This window comes from Vigna radiata, chromosome 1, assembly GCF_000741045.1.
Source record: "Vigna radiata var. radiata cultivar VC1973A chromosome 1, Vradiata_ver6, whole genome shotgun sequence".
In the NCBI taxonomy this organism is placed as follows: Eukaryota; Viridiplantae; Streptophyta; class Magnoliopsida; order Fabales; family Fabaceae; genus Vigna; species Vigna radiata.
Genome location: NC_028351.1, coordinates 31,409,820 through 31,430,377, shown reverse-complemented (window position 1 = coordinate 31,430,377; position 20,558 = coordinate 31,409,820). Strand labels below are relative to the sequence as shown.

At 33.8% G+C, this 20,558-nt stretch overlaps 2 protein-coding genes across 3 annotated transcripts; both read right to left on the bottom strand.

The window, feature by feature from the left end:
* Positions 1–2,141: 2,141 nt before the first annotated feature.
* On the bottom strand, positions 2,142–5,975 carry LOC106761698. 2 transcript variants are annotated; one of them, XM_022779473.1, is made up of 4 exons: positions 5,229–5,975; positions 4,092–4,132; positions 3,327–3,372; positions 2,144–3,113 (listed from the first exon to the last, which is right to left on the bottom strand). In XM_022779473.1, exons 1-4 carry the CDS (start codon positions 5,542–5,544, stop codon positions 3,049–3,051), a joined length of 468 nt encoding a protein of 155 aa, XP_022635194.1. In that variant the 5' UTR covers positions 5,545–5,975; the 3' UTR covers positions 2,144–3,048. The 2 variants fall into 2 exon arrangements, 1 of the variants encoding a protein (XP_022635194.1); XR_002667428.1 differs by having other exon boundaries at positions 2,142–3,113; positions 3,957–5,913.
* Positions 5,976–11,391: 5,416 nt separating this feature from the next.
* Positions 11,392–15,618, bottom strand: LOC106761687 (probable LRR receptor-like serine/threonine-protein kinase At4g36180). The gene is made up of 3 exons (XM_014645260.1): positions 15,358–15,618; positions 13,774–15,168; positions 11,392–11,487 (listed from the first exon to the last, which is right to left on the bottom strand). Exons 1-3 carry the CDS (start codon positions 15,616–15,618, stop codon positions 11,392–11,394), a joined length of 1,752 nt encoding a protein of 583 aa, XP_014500746.1.
* Between the last annotated feature and the right edge of the window lie 4,940 nt (positions 15,619–20,558).

Sequence of the window (20,558 nt, the reverse complement as noted above, 5' to 3'; positions counted from 1 at the left end):
AATCCCCCAAAACAAAAAACAAATTCACAAACCCCTATTTTTGTCATTATTGAGTTTTTGAAAAAAAAAAAAGAAGTGAGAAAACAAAAATGTGGAGAAAAGAGAAGAAAAAAGGAAGGGTGTTTTACCTGTTCCTTGAAGAATTTCAGTGAAGTGAGGGTAAGAGCACCGTCAAATGAAAGAGGTTACTTTTTTGGTATACACAATGAGGAGTGAAAAAAATATTTTACTTTTTGAGATTTCATGAATAAAATAATAAATTAAAAAAATAAAATTAGGTAGGTGGGTTGGTGGGCCAACCCGGCTCACCACGGGTTCAACCCACATGAGCCGGGTCTAAATGAGCCGGGTTGAAATCTGACCCGCATATAAGTGGGTTGTATTTTTCAAACCCAACCCGACCCGAACCCGTGACGGGCCGGGTTGGCTCGTGGGTTGTGACCCATTTTGACGGCTCTAGGACTGACATACTTAAAAACAGAAAATATACATCAGAATTTTGCCTTCATAAAATTGTTATCTACTATGAAAGAACTTTTCTAGTCTTTAATTAATAACTACCGATGTGAATTAGAAGTAAAGATTTATTGCGTGAACCAACAGATATATTAATCCTTCCTCTTTCCTCTCATATTTTTTTATGTGATTTGAGTATACCAATTTGCGTCACTTATATATATATATAACAATTATTAGTGTTAGAGTCATTATATTTTATTAGCTAACTTAAAGTGATCTAATTAAGATAAGGTTTAATCATTTAGAACATTCCTATTTATGTAGGGTTTTTTCAATTAGGTCCTTATTTTTTAAAATGTCTCAATTAAGTTCCTGAATATAAAAAATTGGATCAATTAAGGGCTTGCTGTTAAATTGGGTGGATGACGTTGAAATTTAGTGTGCGTGGTAGGGTGACATTACTGACGTGGCAATGAATGGCAGTATATGGTCAACTAAGTTGGATTTGTGTAATTTTTGAATTAAATTTTATTGAAATAAAACAAATGAAACACAATGTTTAAATAAAAATAAATTAAAAACGCAACGTTGGAAACAATTTGGGGAAATTTGGGAAATTAAGAGGGATTTAAAACCCTAAACTGGAACACAGGAATACGTGTGCCTGAGGAGAGCGAGGTTGGTCTTGTTGGAGCTTCTGGAGGTTGTTCATGGAGGTTGTTTTTGTGCGACGCAGGTGGGTGCTGAACGCGAAGTTGTTTGAAGACGATGCCGAAGGACCATTCTTGTTGTTCATCGACTTGCAATGTATTGCGGAAGGAGAATCCTAATGTGTGTTCACCGATTTGCCACTATGGAGAGAGATGTGCGTTGAGAACTGCTAAAACTATCAACAATTGTGGGAAGCAAATTTGGGGATGCTCGAAGGATAAGGTATATATATTTCAGCTATTTGTTATGTGGAACTGTTAATGAGAATGCGTTTGTGTGTTGACAGAGTGGTATTGAAGATGGTGGTTGCAACTTTTTCAAATGGTGCAGTGATGTTGTGGAACACGGAATCGGGACCTGCTTGAAGTGTGAAGGAAACAAACAAAGTATGCTGAACAGTGAAGAGTTGGATAGTAATAAGAAAATTTTAGTTAAGTTACAGAAGTGTGTCTTCATTGTTGAAAAGTGGATGAAGTTGTTAATAATTTTGGTTTGTGTTTTATGTGTAATGAACACAGTTTTACTTTCAATGATAATGAGAATGGGATGATGTGTTGTAGCTCTGTTGTACCTTGATTCCATTTTAATGAAAATGAGAGTTGTTTGGAATCTGATATGACTAAAGAGAGCTGTGTATGGTATGGAATCATTTTAACTCAATTGTTTTTGTTTTGTTGTTTCCGAAATACAACATTAAGCAGTAAAAATTGATGGAATAAAGGTTTAATGGCATTGTCTAAAATCATTTATAGTAACATAATTTGGAAGATAAACTGTTGAGTTGAGGAAATGAAATTAGTAGATGTGGATAAATAATAGTGCAGTAAAATCATCAGCATAAGAATCAGAAAGACACCTGATTGTACTTTTATCTCTACTATAATCTCAAGATTACCACCAAAATATTTTATCTCAGGATAAACATTTGCATCAGCATTAACTCATTCTGAAATACAACATTAAGCAGTAACAATTTGCATAGAACTGCAGTTGTTAAAAAGAAGACTGTAAACATCACTAACACAGGACTTATAAACATTTGTCATTAACACTAGTGCAGTCAAGAGAAACAACAACGGTTATTTTCGCACATAGGCACCGGTTCCAGAACCGAGGCATATGCAGNCGAGGTAGAAAATCTACCCCTTTATGCCTCGGTTTTGAACCGAGGCAAAAAAGAGAAGGATTTTGCCTCGGTTGGATGGTAACCGATGCAGTAGTATTTTTTGGTTTTTTTTTATTTTTTTTTTATTTTTAGGACTTTACGCCTCGTTTATGAAGGAACCGGGGCGGTATCTTCCCCTAATTGCCTCCACCACCACGGGACCTTCCCTTCCTTCCATTGAACAAGTTCTACGCAGGTGCTCATCCCAATGAGGGAGAACGGGATGAGGAGAAATTACAGCAGAGGGAAGCACCAGTCGCCGACCACGTAAGGCCTCACGTGGTGGCCACGAACGCTAATGACCTTGTCCTAGACGATGTCGCTGGAGGTGAGGTGGTGGTAGAGGAGGCTGTCGCGGAAATGGGTGGCTGTTGGGGGTGGAGCGGAGGTGGACGAGGGTGGTGTCGATGTTGGGGAGGGATGTGAGTTCCTCAAAGGCCTGGGTGGTCTCGAGGAGGCGGTGGCGGCCAACGGGTCTTTTGATGAAGTTCGTAGCGAGGAGTCGGGTGACCATGTTGGTGATTTTAGAGACGAGGTAGGGATCGAGGGAGTAGCGGGCAGCGAGGGTTTTGGCGGAGAGGACGTGGGCGAGGCAGGAGAGGACCATGACGACAGCGTACTCGGAGGGTAGGGAGAGATTGGAGAGGGCGATATCTGAGGTGGTGACAACAACTGAAAAGCTCTTCCAGTTCAATACATCAGTGAAGGGAAGGTCATAGTGGTGAGAACACTGTCTTCACTGCATCTCGAAGACGCCTCCCAACCATTGTTGTGAATTCTGTCAAATGAAACAAGGACAAACAAGAATGAAGCACCAAAAAGAAATATAAGGACCAATCTAAGTTGTTTCGCAAACGCTTAAGAAATAAATAAATAGCCATCAATTTCCACGGGAAAAACTCCCCTAACTTAGAGACCAGGAAAGACATTTAGAATGCATTTTGTCTCAAAATAATTTTACAGATATATAAGAAGGGAAAGAGAAAAGTACCCAAGGTCCATTCATCTTTGAGCTGCAAAAAGTACAAGCAAAAGGCCTACATATTAAACATTTGTAACTCGTTAATATATATTCATGCATATGAACATGTAAAACTAGAACTGTTTCTGTTGTTCAGGTATATATAATTATATTATACTAATTAAACTTTAGAACTAAAGTATACTCTAAACAGCATTTTGAAGTGAGCAGAAAAGCTTTACGGTTCCAGGCTATACATAGAAAGAAATGTTATGCCCTTTAAACNGCCATCACAATATAAGTGTTCCTCCTAGCATCACATTCAATTTCCTTCACAACTTTTAAGTATAGAAAATGTTTACTCTAGCATCAAGATTGTTAGCATATACCATCTGAAAGCTATACAGTAAAACTTGTACACAAAACTTCTGTTAACAAAGATCATTTGGGACAAAATTTAAAACACANTGAATCAGTAAATATAACTTATGTAATTAAATAATATATAACTTATGTGTACAAAATTCTTATCTGCAAGAAGTATATACATTAACTTCATCTTATTGCAACCTGTACATGAAACTTAATTTATATCAACCTCTACTTGAAACCAAAAATCTTACAAAAATAGAAGATAAAGAACAGAAGAAGCTACCCAACTCAGTAATTTCCACATAAAACAAAGGTAATGGAAAAAAGGATGTCACCGGCATGGGATAATTCACATGACAAAGTCTACCCTAAAGATAAGACTGGGGAATGTGAATGCTAATTGCTGAAAAGCTTTACACGTACTAGAGAATTAACTCCCCCTGCAAAGAAAGCTAGCCTTTTCCTGTAATTCAAAATCAAAAAATAGCAAAATGATTTTACTTGATATACTGAACAAAATCATTGTTGTGAAGTTGCGTCATATGCTACCAGGTCACTAACTAAATGAATCCATTTGTAATTTCTAACTAAAAAGTACTGCTATATTTGTAACTAAATGTATCCTTATGAGCAATATACCCACTAAGGAAATAACTAGATGAGCATCAACTTGAATAACATTGAATTTCACATCAGGTGCTTTGTTCATGGCAGGCCTTCCAATTGAATGACTTCTTTTGTTGATTAACACCTCAGTTGAATAATTGAACTTGTGCTTTCATTTTTATTATTTTTAATTTTGTTTTCTTTTGGAACCATAGAATAAGTAAACCACTTATCATACTTTTAGAAAGTAAAAAGTTTAACACATCACACAATAAATATAAGAAACTTCCACTGCATAATATGAACAGATAGTTCGGAAAGAGTTACTATCTATCTTTACTTACAAGTTCNAAAAACTTTAATATGAAAAACGACTTCCATTGCATTGCATATCAAAATTCAACTCTCTGTCTCTGAAACCAAACCTAACTAAGTCTTCCCATGATAACTCACAACTCGGTCTGAGTGGGAATCAAAATCTAAGCTACCAAACTCATGATTTTCTTGCAATTGGGACCTTTTCTTGGCGTCTGGGACATGTTCATTCGTTTCTTGTTCCTTGACAGTGATCATACACACACATTGTTAGAACATACTATTCGTTCCAACCTCTTAAATTAACCTCTTACTTCTTTACCTAATTTTCTTAACCACTTACCACTCTCAATCTAATTTTTTTATTTATCTCCTAATTAATTTTAGTATTTNTATTAATTTAATTATAATTAGAAGTAATTAGAAAAATGGAGTTGATAAGTTGACAAATAAACAAATTAGCCAAAGCAGTTTTTGGGAATGCAACAAACTAAATCTTATAATAAACATAGAGAGCAACAGTTTTAGAGTGGAACAGAGAGCAGATAACAAAAAGCACCAAAGCCATTCCTTTCTTCATTCAAACCAATATCAATCACCACAGACAAATGAAAATGTAAAGGGTTTTAAAAACTTATTGTGGCAGCAAAGGACAGCAGCAAAGGCAGCGGAGCGGCGGTGGAGCGACGGGAACGATGGCGGAAGCAGCGCTTGGAGAGAATACTCCTGCAGTTAGCGAGCCACCCAACTTGGACAGCGCTTCGCCGAAGACAATGGAGGCGAAGGAGGGGGATGAACTGTGGCGGCACGACGGTGGATGCACGGATAAGACAACAATGGCCGACCACGGCGTTTGGTGGTCGCTCTGGTCGAAGAGAAAGAAGGGGGAGGTCGCTCTGGTCGAAGACAAAAGTGCGCGTAGGGGAATTTCATTGAGGTGGAAATATAAAGGCATAATGCCTCAGTTATTGGATGAACCGAGGTAATAACAAGCTACTGCCTCAGGTGTTCTACTAAACCGATGCCTAAACCCATAGTATACGCCTCGGATCTTTGGAAAACCGAAGCATAAACAGGCAGGAGGCCAATTTCAGCATTCTGTCAGGAAAACAGGCAGGGTTGGTGAAAAGTTACAGATCCTTAGACATCGGCTACTCACTTTAATCGAGATAATTGACCCTTTATGCCTCGAGTAGTTAAGGACTGAGGTAACAGGTCCATTTCAAATCACATATTTCAGTTGAAGGCGGGAAGTTGCAATATCTTAGGCATCAGTTGGGAACTTTATTAGAGGTAATAGACATTTTATGCTTCAGTTACTGATTAACCGGTTCCTATAAGTTCACTGAAATCTCAATTATGCCACCGTGTTTTTATATATTTCGGTTGTTGGGAAACCAAAACCTATTACCCGACTTCTTATCCTCATTTTCCACTAGTGTAAGCATTAACAAAAAGCAGTTTTCACTTGTTCAAAGGTTACAATAAGCGGTGATAAAACAAGACTGACTTTGTCTAAAGATTAACAAACTGTAAACATCACTAACACAGGACTTGTAAAATTGTTCACATCCTGTCATTGTTTAAACATTACAATTGATCATATATCCCCTTGACCTACAACTCCATTCTCATTTGATGATGGCATCATTGGCAGTTGATTGGGTGCAAGACGTTCTGTTGAGGCCCAATTGCTTACAAATTCCACATCTTTTCTTTAGACCACCCTTTCTCATTCTTTTATCGTCCTTCACCAACTCCCATTGCTCTAACCTTCGCTTCTTTTTTGGTCTCCCAGGCAATGTTCTTTTTGGTGGAGGGAGGACATTAACATATGGGGTAATCTCCCACATCTTGTTACCATTTATTGGATACACAATTGAAGAGTAAATTTCTTCATATGTTGTCTTCCTAAAGCAACATGGTATGAAGTCCTCTGCTTGTAGATTTAGGAATTTCATAGCAACCAATGAGTGGCAACATGGTACGCCAGTGATAGCCCACTTCCTGCATGTACACAAACTTCAAAAAGCTTGTTTCTTAACCAGTAGTAAATTATCAAGAAAGAAATCAATAATGAATACAAAAATCACATCACATTGGAAATCATCAAGTAAAATGAGTAAAGGTTATGGAATCCAATGTTTAGTTAACTGAGACTCCTTGTTTAGCCTCGTCTTGATTTTAGGACAAATGTCCCTAGACAATGATTGTATTTTACTCATGTTAGTTGCCCATCTCTTCATCAAGTAAAGGCGAATGTCCTCCAACATGCTTATGATTGGCTTAGACCTTGTATGCACCAAAACACTATTGAAAGCCTAAGACATGTTGTTCACCAAAGTATCACATTGAGGTATGATGCTAAATCTTGAACGTGACCAGTATCTACATTGGATAAGTATAATGAACATTTAAGTTAGATATCCATGTTCAAATATTAAACAAAAGAAGTATAAATACAAACTTGGGAGGAATTTTTAACAAGTATTTGAAGGCGTCATCATTGAGTTGTTTTATATTTCTCATTTCTAATTCCCACGCTTATGGATGGGTTGTTGGTGCTGCCTTCCACATCAAACGCTTCAGTTGTTTTCCAGGGAATTTCTTTTTGAAATTAGCGTATAGGTTCCTAACATAGAAACGTTGATCAACTCGAGGAACTACTTCTTGTATAGCTTACATTAGTCCCTGTTTGATCAGAATAATGACAGACATTGTTGTTAGAAATATGATATGAATGTCAATGTTAATGAACATAATGGAGAAAAGGTCATCTGCATTACCTTTTGCTGATCCGACATGAATGTAAATGATGAACTGACTTCCTCCCCACCAATATCTTCAACAAGAAGTTCAAGAAATTTCCAAGTATCCTTGTTCTCTACCTCCACCACGACATACATAAGAGGTAACATTTGGTCATTTGCTTCTCTATCAACAACACTTAATAATTCACCACCATATCTTCCTTTCAAAAAGGCACCATCCAGTCCAATAATTGGCCTTCAGGACACAAAACTATCCTTGTAGGCCTTCAGACAAGAATAAAACCTTTTCAAAATTGGTGCACTGCTAGTATCTTCAACTTTAACCTTCATTGTGGATCCTGCATTACGAGCTAACAGCTCATTCGCATAATCATAAATCCTTTTAAATTGGTCTTTGAAAGACCCATCAACTTGGTCTAAAGCAATGGCCTTTGCCCTATAATCCATGCATCTAGATATGCCGACATTCCATTTCCTATTTATCTTTTCACGAATTTTCACTCCCTTTACACTGAGATTTTCTCTAACAGTTTTTTCCAACCTCTTACTGAGCCATTTTGCATTAAGTAATCTTACTTTGTGCCCCTTACTACAGCTATGGTTGTCAACAATAGTCCTTAGTTGCAAAGTTTTAATTGCTTCCATATAAGCAAAATATGCCATCTAAGGGCATTCTCCTTTACCACCCATACATTTGACTCTAATTCTCTTATCATTTTTAACATATTTAGTATTTCTGCCATTTTGTACTCTTGGAGTCTTGTACTCTTGGAGTCTGGTACACTTTGAGGATTGTTCAAAGTGGGTTGCAGATTGTAGGAGAGGGGACATCTTGTTGCAAGTCTTGTTGTGTTATTTGCCTATACTTTGGTTAGAAGGTTAGAGAGGTGTTTTATATTTTTGACGTGGAGGTCTTCTATAAAAGCCTTGTTGTAAAAACCTTGACCATTATAGTGCATTTGCTTCCTAGTACTAGAAGGACACTGGATGTAGGCATTGAAGCCGAACCAATATAAAAACCTGGGTTTGAATTCTCTATCCCTACTCTTTTACATTTAGTCGACTTTACAATTCACGTAGTCTACTTTAATTTTCCGCTGGACTTAATTTTCTATTACTTGCGATTCAAGAAAGTTTGTAAAGTTTTGTACTTTGATTCAAAGATTGCGAAAAGACTTTGATTTTACAAAATCACCAATTCATCCCCTTCTTGGTGTTAAAACGAAACCTACCTGTTTCCCAACACATGTAACTCATAAAATTATCTATTGCCTCTCTTCAGTGCAGAAATTTAAATGCATTCATTAAAGAAAAAGGGAGTACATATTTTAACTCAGCAATTGAGATTTCACCCTATTAGTAACATTTAACCTACCAGCAACATATACTCATTCAATTCATCCTTTAATTCTAACATATAACCATTTCATCTAAAAGTCCATTAACACATGCAAGGTTCTATTAATCTATAGTTATTTTTTTATACCTATTCTTGTTGTAACCGATATAAAGATATTGTATTTTATTACAATATTGCCATCACAACACTTTTTATATATGTTTTTATTATAATAGGTATAAAAATGTTTCTTATATTTACAAAACTGCCATCGCACCACTTTCTATACCTGGTCAATTTTAACAGGTATAAAAAATCGTTATAAAAAAATATATTTTCCACTAGTGCTAGTTGGGATTGGATGTAATTTCTGTAACTCTTTGTACTTCACTTGATTCAATATATAATATGTTCTTGTTTTACATGTTGGTTATTTGATTTGCTTTTATTACTTTGATGACTTGATCAATCATCATACTTCACCATCCTAAATGTAATGAAAATTGGTTTAAAGCTTAGATCAAATTTCCAAAGGCTTGGTAGATACCAAAATCGATCTAGGACTTTAGTTGGTTTAAAGAGTCTTGTTCATTAATGCAATGAGTCATTCAACCAAATGTGTGATATCACACTAGGTCTAATAACCTTAGGTTCTAATACTGCAACAATATTGAGTTAGAATTACATTAAAGAGTACAACCAAAGAATACTAAAGTAAAGAACATAATTTATACAAAGTCAATAGTAGTGTAGTTGAGTCAAAAGAAGCCAAGTTCAATTCCAACATCATAATTAACATCACTTATCACTTATCCCTTATCTTTGTTATTTGTCAAACATATATTCAAAATTGTCAAACCTCTATCATTTACAAATTTGAATAGATTATAGATAATTGTTTTATCAAATCAATTTCCTGTGGATATGACTTTCTTGTTCTACAATCAAATTAGTACACTTGCTAGAAATTACACCCTTAATAGGAGGTCAGTAGTTTTTCATCAGGTATAATTTAATATCCTCCAACGTGGTTATGATCAACTTACTCATGTTGTTTATTAGTGCGTCACACATTGCTTGATTTGTGAACCTATATCTAGACCAATACTTGTTTCAATCATAAATAAATATTACACATGGATCAAATTCTTCCACATAATTACAATGTAGTTTTGAGTGTGGAAGAAAAACCTTGGAGGAATAGCTATCAGGTGTTTGAAAGCCTCCATATGACTTCTTAGACCCATTATAGCTTACATCATAATGAAAGAAAAACTGAATACAAAAGCCTTTTTTGGTTTGACATAAATGTGCATGACCTACACATCTTACGATCCTCAATGATTTCAATCAAAAGGTTAAATAACTAGGTCCAAACTTCTTTATTCTCAACTTCAACTATGGCATAGGCTAGTGGCAACATCTGGTTGTTATCATCCTGACCCATTACAGTTAACAAGTGTCCTCATCCTAGACTTTCAAAAAGTAACCATCTAATCCTATAATGGAACATAAGACAAAATTATCTTTACATGCCTTCAAACAAGTGTAAAATCTCAAATATTTATTCATCATCCCCATCTTCGACTTGAACTTACTATAGATTCAACGTTAGATCTCACTAATTCCTATAGAGTCATAAATTCTAATGAATTTCTCTTTCAATTGTTTGGCTTGTTTGATATTAACTACAAATTCACTACTATTAACAGTGATAATTCATCGATTATGAATAAAATCCGTTGGAAATTCATAATTATTGACAACATAATATAGGTAAGTAATTTGCTCATCTGTAAGGGTTTGTGAAATTCGTTGGTAATTGCCAACAATATATACTCCTTCATTAAGTTCATATTACCGACGAACCTTTCGCTATTGATAATGATTTTCAGTTCTAACATATTTCTGTCAAGGTGATGATCCATCAATAAGTTCAGAGATAAATTTTTTATGAATTTTTTGTCGATAACTATATTATATACAACAAGCGTACAAATCTTTATTTTCTACACTCAAGTAAAATCTGTCAATACTTGCTCCAATCACCGAGGACATATGTCCTTATTAGAAAAATAATAAAAAAAATAAGTGACGATCAATTTTTTGGTCTCAATTATTTAGAAAATCACTACATAAAATAGATATGACATCAATTATTCAAATAATCGAGATCATATATTTTTCTAATAAAGACAGACACACTATATAAGACCTTGAATGAAGTCATTGTTCACAACATTCAATCTATCTGCAAACAAACTGAAACAACACAAGGTAATGGAAACGAAAAATAATTAGGAAAAGGGAAAAATAGAGTGAAAAAAAATAAAACAATCAATATGTGAGATAATATAGGATAAAGTAAGAAAAAAGAAGCACATTCAAAGAATTTGGTTAATTTATCACAAACACAAAAAATTAAAAAAAAATTAATAAATCAAAACTAAGGTATAATTAACTAAATTATACTAAATTATGAATTATCTATACTATTTTGTAATATAAAAACTAAATTACTTTTATAAAAGTTGAATTATACATATTTCTATTTCAATTTAAAAAACTGAATTTTTTTATTAGCAGTTTAATTAACTACATATTTTTTTTCTCTCCTCTACTTTTTTTAGTCATATTTTTTTTTATTTCTTTCACCATTAATTATTTATCCCTTTTTTCTCTCTCTCCACTGTTAACTTTTGTTCTTCCTGTCATCATTTAAGTACCATAAATTAACTTCTGATCTTCCTACCACACCACAATGTCCTTGTTCTTTATCTCTCTGTTCCTGCAATTATTTCAAGTGTAAGTTGCTGTCGAAACAGCCACTTAAAAACAACTAATAAACAAAATGAAATAATTCTACTTTCTTGTTCTTCAACCTCCTTTGGCAGAACCATATCTGAAGCTACCGATCCCACAAACCCAATTTCTCATAAAAATAACAATTATTTGTCAGGACCTCTTCCCCCTCATCGTCTCCGACGGATAATTATCCACTAATCAACCAAAAAAAATCACAATTATTTATCAGGACCTCTAGCAAAACAATTAAAAATAAAAAACACTAAACTCCCCAATTAAAAAATTACTGCAACAAATATGTGAGTATGATACTTGGATTCGTTACAGGCTTATGTGTAACTTGTGGCTCCAATTTGTTGAATTGTCCATGGCGACAACTATATTTTAGGTTCTTGAACAACTTAACCGACAATATCTATCGCATGATCACAGCAAAAGTTCCCAATTACAAGAGGTAGCTTAAAGGCTTGCTGTTATATATTATCTTTGTCATTCCATATTTACTTGTTTTTTCCTTCAATAGCAGTTATGATGTATAAACTTTATAAATAATGTATTATTACGGGTAGCAGCATTATTGAATAATATATAGTTCTTCTATATATTTTGTATGATTTGTCATTTTTCTTACTCTTGATTTTAGAGTTGTCAAAAGTAGATAAGAGTTTGACCAAATCTAATTTACCAAATTTAAATAAAAACACATGTCCTTTTTAGATTTCATTCACACACCATGATGTTTTTTCTCTATGCAATTAATGTGAACCTAATGTTGGCTTATTGACAAATGGTGATTCAACTGCTTGACCATTACATTAAAAGCAACCTATGTTAGTGTTAGAGTACAATGTATATGCACGGTTTTTCAAAAATCCCTCTTGTTTGACCCTTTTGTTTATTTTCTTTTTCTTGCAAACTTTTTACAATGTCATATGTGCAGTTATAGTCATTGGTAAATATTCTTTGTTAGTCTTGGTTTAAAAAATAGCTTTTACATTTTGGATTATGGCATTAATGGCTTGCTTTTTTCTCATATTTCATTTAAATTTACGCTTGAATTAAATACCCTTAAGTCAGGAAATCATATGTTAAGTGCAAAATTGAGTCTCCAGTTTCCTATTTCACCTTTATATCAAAGGAAGAACAGAAACTCTGGAGGCCAAAACTGAAATTGTTATGCCCATTAAGAAAACAAGGTCTCTGCAGTACTCACTTCATTGACAAACCTTAGCATTAAATTTGTCAGGAGTTAGAAATTTGGTCTGTAGAAATTGTTGGAAGTTCCACATCGACTAGAGATAAGGTCAATTTATAATATATAAGTGGGGTGCAGACCTCACCTTACAAGCCGGTTTTGTGGGGTTGAGTTAGACCTAGAACCCACTTCTAACATGGTATCAGAGTTATGGTTGTATATACATCGGCGTGAGGGGGGTGTGTTGGAAGTCCCACATCGACTAAAGATAAGGCCAATTTATAATATATAAGTGGGGTGCAGACCTCACCTTACAAGTCGGTTTTGTAGGGTTGAGTTAGGCCTAAAACCCACTTCTAACAGAAATGTTGCATGAAGATTTTAATTTCTACTTGCAAGATTCCCAGTATTCTCATCTTTAAAAACTTTATCTCTTGATGAAAACAGGCTAAATGGTAAAATTCCAAAAGATATTCGATTTCCTACTCAGCTGGAGACTCTCAAAATGAATTTGAACTCTTTGGGAGGTGTGATCAGTGACTCTCATTTTGGTAACATGTCAAAGTTGCAGTTGTTAGATCTATCAGACAACTCATTGGCTTTAGAATTTAGCAAAAACTGGACCCCGTCCTTTCAATTGGGTTATATAGGGTTGACATCTTGCAAGATAGGTCCAACTTTTCCTAAATGGTTCCATACACAAAAGGACATTGAAATTCTTGACATTTCTAACTGTGGAATATCAGATTCTGTTCCGGAATGGTTTTATTATTTATATAATTCAAAAATAGAAGAGTGAAAAAAAGAAATGCTATTCCCCCATCTGTTCTCTTATAAATTAGTACTTTCAATCTGCCATGGCTATGTAGAATCAATTGTGACACAAGTTGGAACGAAATAGATGAATAATGTATAAAATATTATTTAAAAAGAGTAAATATGACACCTTAATCAAATGCTACTTAAATTATAAAATGAATTATCTGACAATATCAATGACTTCAATTTTGTCATATTATAAAAATGAGAGTCAGTTAACACACCTTTCAAAGAGTTTGACATCATTGATAATACCTCAAGCTCTGTTGGAAATCGAAGATCTTCAGAAATTGTCCTATTTAGCTTGTTACTATCAAGGTACAATTCTTTTAATGATGGGAACATTGTAGCGAGGTTGCTAGGCAAAGTACCACTAATTTGATTCATGCCTAGATTTAAACTTTGCAACGATGGGGATAAGTGATGCATTATTGCTGGAAGATTTTCACTCAAACTGTTATTAAATAGGTTCAATGAACGCAAAACAGTATAATTGCGAAGTAATTTTTGAACTCCATTTAATCGATTGTCTGATAGATCCAACGTTTCCAACTTTGAAAATATTGAAAAATCAGGTAATGTGCCATTGAATTTATTTTGATGGAGATATAATTCTCGCAATGAGTATCTAGAACATCCAGACAAATGATTAAATATCACTGCGAGATCTTCACTCAAACTATTGAAAGAAAAATCCAATAATTCCAAAGTACATGTGCTTCCAAATGATTTTGGAACACCACCTTTTAAAGAGTTAGACCCAATTGACAACTGCTCCAAATGAGATGGCAACCTAGTGCCTTCAAGTATCTTTCCACTCAATTGATTGCCATAAAGATCCAACGTGTTTAAATTTGAAAATGTTGAAAGGTCAGGTATGGAACCTGTGATTTGATTATATGTCAAACTCAACTCTTGTAGTGAATATCTAACACAACCACTGGAGAAATTATGAAGAATTGACGAAAGGTCTTCAGTCATATTGTTTCCAAACATGTATAATGAACGTAGGGTGCATATATTCATGAATGATTTCAAATCTTCACCCTTGAACACATTTCCAGACAGGTAAAGGTGCTCAAGCGAATTCATGGCCAAGCCAAAATGATTTGATGTCAAACCCTTCAAGAGGTTCCAACTAAGGTCAAGCTCAACAAGGTTGGAAGTGGTGTTTGACACCCACTGGAACATCATCGGTTGCGTGAAGGAGTTATCAGAAAGTCTAAGGACATAAAGAGAAGTAGAAAAATTGAAGTTGGAAGGGTTGAATGAAAGGAGGAAATGATCGGAAAGGCCACATTCAATTAAACTGACTTCTTTTAGTTTTGGTAGCTTGGCAATGGTACGAAGCCAGCTAGGAGAACTGTTAAAATTAGATATGGAATAGAAGGAAAGATGGGTTAAAGAATTAAGATTAGATAACCATTGATTACTAGTGACAATTTTGAGAGCATTATGATATCCTCCAAGATAGAGTTTATGCAAATTTGAAAGGTTTCCTAGTTGGGAAGGAATGTATCCTTCAAAAGAATTGCCACTGAGACCAAGATACTGCAACCGAGAGAGATTTCCAAGTTCACGAGGGATTGAACCATCCAGATAATAATTATCAGCAAGATTCAAATATTTCAAATGAGAAAGAGAACTTATCTAAGATGGAATTTGTCCGCTAAAATAAGATGAAGAGAGATCAAGATATCTCAAGTTGGTAAGAGAGCCAAGAAACTCTGGAATATTACTGTCTAGAAAATAATTGAAACTGAGGTTCAAATACTGTAACTGTGGCAACTCCATTAATGACTTGTGGATCTCTCCGCTGATGTAATAATGCCAAGAGACTTGATAATTATAGCCAAGAGAAAGAGATTCATAATGAACTTCTCCATGAAGGTCGAGGTTGTTGCAGCGAATCCCCTCCCATTGACAGCAGTGAGGAGTGGTCCAAGAGGAAAGCATGCCGTAACGATCGACAATGGCAGCCTTGAATTGAAGGAGTGCATCCCTCTCCTTCGGAATGCATCTGATATGGTGTTGTCCATATGCAACCTGCAACACCACACTCATCACAAATATAAACATCATCACTTTGAGAATATTCATGATCATGAAATAGAGAGATTGAATATTATAGAAATAGATTGATATTTGTTGTGAATTTATCACTCCCAATACCCACATTTTATATACACATACCAACTCCTTAATTCATATTCTTTTCACTGTGCCTTTCCCTTACTTTATTCAAAGTCGTCGGTCCTATAACTTAATTTATTAATCCACCTTTGTCACTTTCCTCATTATCAATGCTGGGAAATTTTTTGTGACAATAATTATATTCCAATCAATTGAAATCCGAAGACTTGTGCAAAGGAAAGTAACTAATGGAATAAAGATTTAAGGGTATAATGATAAAATTCATAAAAGTTATAGAGGAAATAATAATGGAAAACAATTAATTTGGTAAATGAGTAACCATGAGAAGTCAGAAAATGAGATAGCTAACTTTTGAAACCTCCTTCTCACATGTGCATATGTCAAACTGGGTTGTCTCATCGGCCTCTCTCTATTTCAGTAGAGTTCGCATTTTTAGTTTCTTCTTTATTTGTTAGAATTTTTTTTATACTTAAGTTATAATAAAAATTAATTTAAACGATTAAATTTTGATATTGTGTTATTTGAAAGACGTACGATATGCATCAAAAAATATAATTTAGATTAAAAATACTAGATATTAAGTTTTAATTGTTGATTTTAATTAAGATATTTAACATGTAAAATCAATCATATTTAACTTCATCAAATTTCAAAACATTAATAAAAATATATAAACAATTATATATATATATATATATATATATATATATATATATATATATATATTAAGAGAGATGAATTCAACTATCATATATTTTTTAAAAACTAAATTAAAACTTTAAAATGAGAATTTATCAACTAGTGCAAAAATGTCTTTTTATACTACTCTAAAAAATTTTATATCGTTTTCGAATCAGTATATAAAAGTAGACGTATAGAAAGTATTCGACTATCTATACCAATTCTGGAATGAGTACAGAAAGTCTATTTTTTATATCAATTCTGAAAAGGGAATAAAAAGTTTGTTAAGAGAGGAATAAATGTATATATGATCCAAACTTCTTATACCGGTTATGATCCTAATCGATATAAAAAAATACAACTTTTTATACTAGTTAGTGTTAGTATAAAAAGTTACTTTTTATACTCATTGGCATTAACGAACAAAATAATCACTATATTTCCTACTATTTACTCATCAAATAATAGTTCCTAACCTCAATGTATAATGAATACATCTAATATTTACCTAACATCATCTATAAACACTTAAAAGGAATGAGAATTTACCTAACATCCTTTAGGAACTCTTGCTCCATTGTACACACATTATCAAATATCTACACAATGAACAATTTGAGTAAACTTATAATTATAATGGCTTAAGATGTTAGTTATAAAATGTTCATCTTACCAAATTCGATGAGTCAACGACATTTGTGGATATGGTTTTCTACATATATGTCTCTGTTAAGATTTTGACAAGTGTACCAAATCGTTCAAGTAATATAAAATGGTAAGACCAAGTATTGTTTCCCAAGAGATTCGTGTAATACTAGTTAATATAAAAAGGCAAGTGCAAGTAAAATAAAATTCTGAATAATTACAATGTTGGACTTTGGTATTGAAGGCACTGAGAACAGAAAAGACTAGAATTGGTATGATATGGCAATGTTAAGGTTAGTTTTTACCTAATTCACTTTCATGCATATTAGAACTCATCTTCTTCATTGGAATGTTAATGTCCCTTACTAAATTACTTAGAACCCAATCCTTGGCATAAAAATCCTAGCCTTTATTATTAGACCAAACGTCCCTTGAATCCCTAATAACCAATTTTGCATTGAGAAAAGAAGCTTAAGACAACCAAATGTCTTATCTCTATCCCTAGATAATATTTCTTATGGGTGAAGTCCTCCAGATCATGGTTCGAAAGTATTTCCCAATAACAAAGAAATCCAATCATCAAGCTATGAATGACCAAAACATAACAAGCATTACAAAGAAGAGAATATCACTAACATTCAATGAAAGAAGCATAAGATATTTAAAGCATGTTCAAATACATGAAATTCATCTCCTCTCCATCAATTTACTAAAGTCAATCCATTAAAACACTCTAGCCCTAATCCCTTAGGTGAAAGAGTCTAGGTTTTCCCTATTAAACTCCAATCCCTTGGACAATCTAACAAGGAAACCCACATTACGAACTAGGATCTTAAGACAACATGTGAATCATTTTCCACCCCTAAAATCAATGACCACAAGGACTCTTGTTTCAGTTTTAGGTTCCATCTTACGTCCCCATTGTATGCAAGCTTTACGATTGGAAACAAGAATACTAGAAATTGATAAAAAAAAGGTATATATAAATTCAAATCAATCATCCATTACATAAGAATTCATAGGCTACAACTAATCCCAACAAGATGGGATTGACACTCCATTTTCATGGAGAGCCTTAGAGGTTACAACATGACCATGGAAGAAGAAGAAAAACCCAAAAAGGAAGAAGGGAGTGTTTCCATAAACCTTAACAGCCCTCCAAGCTCTCCTCTGAGTGAATTGCACCTACAAAGAACCAAAGACCCCAAACCCTTCACGTTTTAGGTTTAAAAAAATCAAAAGTGCCACATAAGCAATTGTCGCTAGCGCTTAGCACCCTATATGGGGCGTCCAGGTGTGCTGTGTGGCATGTGGATGGTGCTCAACGCCCTTGGAGGGGCTCGCGGGCGCTCAAGGCCCCTGACCTAGGCCCTCAGCCTGGCTTTTTACACTGCATCTTTTTCTTTTTCTGCAGATCTGCTTACTTCTTCAAGTTCTTCTAATCACATTATTAGCTACAAAATAAGGGGATTATAGATGAAATTACATCAAAGTAGCCCAAAACACAATTATTCATAAAACTAAGATAAAATGGAGGATTAAGCAAGTTATCAGCTGGAAAAGAGTTGATTTTGCTACTAAATTGATGCTTAAATAATTATTAGCAATAATATTTCATCCCTGACAATTTTTAAACCTTACATAGGTTCCAACTTTCATATGAAGAACTTTGGTCTCTTAAAATATTTTATAAGGTTAGAGATAGGCCATAATTGGGTGAGAATTTACCTTGATCGGCAAAAATATGCATTGAAAATTATTGCAAACATAGGTTTATTGGGTGTCAAACTTGCGATTTTCTAGTGGAACAAAACCATAACTTAGCGTTGACTTCTAATACACCTCTTGAAATCTGGAATCCTATTGAAGACCGATTAGACGATTAATTTACTTTTTGTATGACTAGACTTGATATTGCTTATTCTATTAACATTTAATCTCAATTTATGCAAAAACCTTGTACAGGGCATTAGGTTAAGGGTTATTAGATATTTCTTGAAACATCTAGGATAAGTATTATACTTTTGCTAGAAAACTAGAACTACATGATGGTGTGATTTGGATTGGGTGGATTGTCCACTTACAATATGTTCTTTGACTAATTGGGTGGTGCTTCTTGGTTCTTCTCCAGATTGGAAACCTAAATAATAATCAATAATATCTCGCTCTTCTAAAGAGGCTAGAGGTTGAATACCACTATGTGGCAACGACTTCATGTGATTTAAAATGGTTCAAACATTTACTTGGTGATTTGGGGTTACTAATTACATAAGATGCAATTATATCATGAAAAAGTTTGTTTACGAAGAAAAACTAATGAATACAATTAAATGCTTAATATCTGATGTTAAGATAAGACGTGCATCTTAATTAGAGAAACTAAAAGTGTTTATCAGTTTAGAATAATCTAATCAATTCCATATTTCAAGTCAAACTAATTAAACTATTTTAAATTTTAATCAAACGAGAGAGTGATGCATTAACTACTAACTGAATTAAAGATGACCATCCATGGGCACAGAGCAAACCGACACATTTTATTAAGTTGTTTGAATACGTCAACTCTGATTTAGCAATTTGTTTTGTGTTTTATGGATTTTTATTGACTTCCAGATTACGGGACTGACATACTTCTTAAAAAGCAGAAAATATACGTCAGAATTTTGTCTTCATAAAATTGTTATCTATTATGAAAGACATTTTCTAGTCTTTAATTAATAATTACCAATGTGAATTAGAAGTAAAGATTTATTGCAAGAAACAAACACATATTAATTCTTCCTCTTTCCTCTCATGTTTTTTTTTTCTTTGAACATGGTACCCTCACAACCCTTGAACTCTTCAAAAACAATTCCATTTTTTCACATATTCACACCTATAATCCGTATTGTCCTCTCCCAAAAATTAAACAAATAATTATTTTCGCCAAAAATAGAAATAATAAAAAAATAATGAAAAAAACAAGAAATCCAAAGAATACCTATTATATTCAAAGAAGAAATCCAAAAAAGAAAAAAAAAATAATGGGTTTAAAAGCAAAACTTGTTATATTAAGACATAGTTAGAGAGAGAATAATAGACTATGATGAAACAGTTGTTCGAGTGACATAAATGATGACGGTATAGTATCTTCTTGGCAAATGGCGATAATTAAAAAATGGAATGTTTACTAAACAAATGTACATAAGGTGTTTCTTTTTGGTGATTTGGTTAAGGAAGTATACATGAAAGTTTCTTGAAGTTTTAAAACCACTTACCCGAATTTAATTTTGAAGTTGAAAAAGTCGTTATATGACTTGAAATAAGTTCCGTTAGTTTGCTAGTTGGCTACTTCCTTGAAGCACTATGACTTTATACAATCCAGTTCAAATTACTTATTATTTACATTGCAAATGAGAGAAATGGGTCTCTATGGGCTACCTTATGTGAATAAGTTAATTATTGCAAGGAACAATATTTCATCCATGACAATGTTTACCAAGAGAACGTAATGAATAAAATTAAATTCTTAATATATGATATTAAGATAATCTAATCAATTCCAATATTCAAGTCAAAGT

Bases quoted from the DNA above. Each gene is read 5' to 3' on its own strand.
- LOC106761698 (XM_022779473.1), bottom strand. From the start codon at position 5,544: ATGCCTTTATATTTCCACCTCAATGAAATTCCCCTACGCGCACTTTTG. The intron at 4,133-5,228 runs AATAAGTTTTTA...TTTTGAATTACA, and splicing joins CTGCTGTCCTTTGCTGCCAC to GGAAAAGGCTAGCTTTCTTT. The intron at 3,373-4,091 runs GTACGTGTAAAG...TTTAATATGTAG, and splicing joins CAGGGGGAGTTAATTCTCTA to GCCTTTTGCTTGTACTTTTT.
- LOC106761687 (XM_014645260.1), bottom strand. From the start codon at position 15,618: ATGAATATTCTCAAAGTGATGATGTTTATATTTGTGATGAGTGTGGTG. The intron at 15,169-15,357 runs GTCTCTTGGCAT...ATTCCATCTTAG, and splicing joins CTCTTGGCTATAATTATCAA to ATAAGTTCTCTTTCTCATTT. The intron at 11,488-13,773 runs GTATTATCAATG...AAATAATTGCAG, and splicing joins GATTTCCAACAGAGCTTGAG to GAACAGAGAGATAAAGAACA.